The sequence below is a fragment of the Phaseolus vulgaris genome, chromosome 11 (assembly GCF_000499845.2).
Source record: "Phaseolus vulgaris cultivar G19833 chromosome 11, P. vulgaris v2.0, whole genome shotgun sequence".
NCBI lineage: Eukaryota > Viridiplantae > Streptophyta > Magnoliopsida > Fabales > Fabaceae > Phaseolus > Phaseolus vulgaris.
In genome coordinates this window covers 42,340,860-42,344,712 of record NC_023749.2, presented here as the reverse complement: position 1 = coordinate 42,344,712, position 3,853 = coordinate 42,340,860, and the positions used below count along the sequence as shown (strand labels likewise).

The 3,853-nt window shown below is 34.3% G+C and overlaps 1 protein-coding gene across 1 annotated transcript; it reads right to left on the bottom strand.

Moving 5' to 3' along the window:
* Positions 1-2,329: 2,329 nt before the first annotated feature.
* Positions 2,330-2,665, bottom strand: LOC137807935 (calcium-binding protein KRP1-like). The gene has a single exon (XM_068608800.1). The coding sequence runs from the start codon at positions 2,663-2,665 to the stop codon at positions 2,330-2,332; it is 336 nt and encodes a 111-aa protein (XP_068464901.1).
* Between the last annotated feature and the right edge of the window lie 1,188 nt (positions 2,666-3,853).

Here is a 3,853-nt window from a genome sequence, read left to right as displayed (position 1 = left end):
AATATTATAAACTCAAAGTTACTCAATTCTAATCAGATTTAAGTAGTTGAAATTGAAGAAAATACTAAAAAAAATGTAATGTGGAGGCACTCCATGAGCATGTGTTGTTCTTCTATAATAGATTTTGGTTTGAATTTGAATATTTATAAATGGAATGTGGAGGCACTGGAATACGTGTAGAACTCAAGATTTATGTTTTGAGAGAGGTGGAATTTGGAGTTTGTGTTCTTAAATGATGTTAGGTCAACACTTAGGAAGGAGTCTAGAAGTGTCATACAAGGAGACTACTCTAGAGAGAGCTCAAGAACAATAAGAAGCACCAAAAATTTTGGTAGCATAACAATTCTTATTTCAAGCTGAAAAATACATGACCCTACACTCTTATTTATACCATCTAGAAGTCCAAGCTTGTGGTACAAGCTTCATAAATCCTCTCCACACATAAGTTAACATGTGACATGAATCATTTTCAAGCCAAGCTTCAAAATCCTCTCCAACAGAGGTGGAAAAGTGACAAAAGAAACTTGGAGGGTAAGCTTCCCATGTGGCTCCTTCTTGGAGACTCATGACGCCTTGTTGGAGACAAACTTCATATGTGATGCCACTTGCAAGCTTCATAAGTGGACATTCTAGAGAGCTTTAAATAGAAAGAACCAAAGCCAAAAATCTCATTCTACTTGACCCAAAATTCAAGGTTGGAAATAAATTCCTAAACTACCTTGTACGATTTTTACAAGGCTAGGAATAAGAAGAAAAAAACTCTTCAAATATGGTGCTTCTCTTCATAAGGCTCCATCTTCTTTTATCCTCTTGGCCAATGGTTTTGAGGATAGATGGTTTACATCAATTGCTTCATTCAACGGGGTAGTTGAAATTGCCTTGAAAAGTTTCTTATCATATTACCTGAGTTTAGCACCTTAGGAAAGGTTTCGACATGGAACCATTAGCCCTATATTGTCCATCAATCTAGTCCATGCCTCCTTTTGTGTGAGGTGATGTCCATAGTCTCATTTTAGCATCCTCTCCTACTAGCAGGTCCAAAGGTGGGAATCGGCTAAGACTCTGCATATTGTTTGACACGATTTTGCTCAGATTGACGAGTTGTATTGATCATGCTCTTAAACATTGAGTTGGTCATGTTTTACCTGTTACTGATTCCAATGTCGACTCAACTCGGCCTAGTGTTGCTCCTTCAAAGACTCTAGGTCCTTATCAAGTTTGTTTTGCATTTTAGCTATGTTGTTTTGTAGATTTTCCTAAATTTTCTAAAATAGAGCCACGATTTTTGTCGTCAGGGCTGCATTCGCTGGTGGATTTATCTTTGGGATAGTTAAAGAATATGCAATAGTTTTGCTTCTCGTCAATACCATAACACTTGTGGTCTAAGAAAAGTTTTATCTAATCCCATGGTGGGCGTCAAATGTTCTTACCAAGAAAGATCGTTGAAATTCCAAGGTGAAGAAGAATGATTAGCTTTGCAAGCCAAGTTTTTGTGCCGAGTTATGATTGTTTAGTTGGTTGAAGACAATAAAAAGAGATCCACTTGTAGAATATTCTCTGACACTAAAGTCAACAAGAGTATAAAAAATTATAAGTATTTGAATGAGAATGAAAATTGAGTAAGTACTCCTTGACAAATTATTTTGTATTTATAGGTCTTTATATGTTCGAGTTGTAATATTTAAAACAAACATAAAATAAATTAAAAATATTATAAAATATATCATTCAATCAATTATCCGCATCCGATATCCGATATGTATGATTTGATAAAATTTTATCATATGACCATTGGAGTTATATAGGGTCGTATTAGATTTCATTGAATTTTGTCCCATTTTGTTGGATATTACAATCATCCTTTATACACTTCATTTAGATTTGATTGAATTATGTAAGATTTGATTGAATTATGTAAGATCTTATTGGATTGCAAATGATTTTATTGTAATTTTTTATTACAGTTATCTCGATACAATATATAAATTGGAGTACACATAAAACATAAACATAAACCAGTAAAGTACAATTAAATAACGAAATGTAAGCATGAGAAAACAATAGGTTTCATTGAATTACACAGATCATCTACTCACGTATTCTTCTCTCTCATTTTACAAACTATTCCAAGATCTTATACCAAGACAATACATGCTTATAATATTGGTCAATCTTAGTTTGTTAACTATTAACTGGTATAACATGAAGATTGACCGAGACTATAGACACGTAGATAATGTCTTCTCATCTCTTACAAGGATGGCATTGTTACTGCTAATATAAACAGAAAAGTGGGTTATAGAAGGTTAATTAATTACATTCTCCAACGTTATATTACACTAGCATGCACTGGATCCTCATTACCTTGCATATCCATCAAGCAAGGACTCAACCTAAACATGAGAATGCAAAACTCCATTTGGTTAAGAGCTCCATCTCCATCCAAATCCCCCTCCATGAGCATGCACAACAACTCATCATCCCTCACCTCCAAACCGAGCAAGTAGGTGCTCACCTTCAAGCTCTCAAACGTGATGAGCCCCATGTTCACGTCCATGAGCAAATGAAACCCGTGGCAGAGCTCCCCAATGAACCCTTCTGCACCTAGTCTTGCAATCATGGAAGGGAAACGGTCCTCAAAGTCAAAACCGTGATCAAGTTCCATGGCTTAAAGAAAATATAGCAGAAGATAGAGAGAAACTAAGGGTTGGTGGTGGCTTATAAGAGAAGAATTGTGAACAGGAAGGGCTAGAGGGAGTGATAAGGCGGGGGAGTTATATAAGCAGAAAGAGAAGATGAGGAAGAAACGAATAGTTACAATAAACAGTTCGGAGTGTGTTGTGTACTGCGTAGCTTCTTGCGGCTTTCGTTTCGACACGACACACCCTTTTCATTAGCAGTTCAAAACACTCGTCTCCTTCGTGGAAGATGCGCTGCTTTCTCTTTTAACAATCACTACTTTAAATCATAATCGCAATCATTTGTCATATATGTGCCCAATGTGGGGACTAGTTTATTATTAATACAATATTAGTTGCTCCATTATTGTTATTTGTTACAAAAATAATTGAATGTTAATAATTTTAATTTATTTAATGATGTTTGTTTTATTTAAATTATCTTTAAAATGGTACATTATCATATATCATTTTTATTTCAAGAAAATGACATTTAAAAATATATTTGTACTTGGTATGGACCGAACGGTCATTACTATGACTCGGTCTTCTTGATCGAGCTGACCGAGACCTGCACGACACACCTAATCCATTAACGGTCAAATCAAAGTCAGTAAAGCTAAATTACCATTAAGAATTAGGTAATACGTCCTTAAGTGAAATCCACTCTACTAATCTGGTCTAATAAGGTAAGTTCATTAAAATAATATAAATAGCACACACTCCAACAACAAAGATATGTCATTATCACTCTACACTCCGAGTGCCGAATATTTTTTTTTACTAACTTGAGCATCCGAGAGACCGAGAAAGATCATAACGAAGTCCTAGCAATCTACCAAAAAAAAAAGAATAAGTCATTCAATAGTTCTCTAGATCCACCTCCCTAGAAAGAACAATATTATATAGTTAATAAAACTTAATGAATATAATTTATCTCTGTAACTTATGTAAAGATAAATATTTTCTTATAAATAAAAATGGAGGAGAGTGTTTAGGACTTTTTTTTTTCTTCAGACATGGTAATTAAGATTAAGCACTCCCAACACTAATGACATGTTATTTAGAGTATTACTACATAACAAATAATTGAATCTAATCATAGTTTCCGACAGTCCTTTGGATAATCTCTAGATGACCAAAACAAAGAAAAAATAATTTTGAGAAAATTTCCG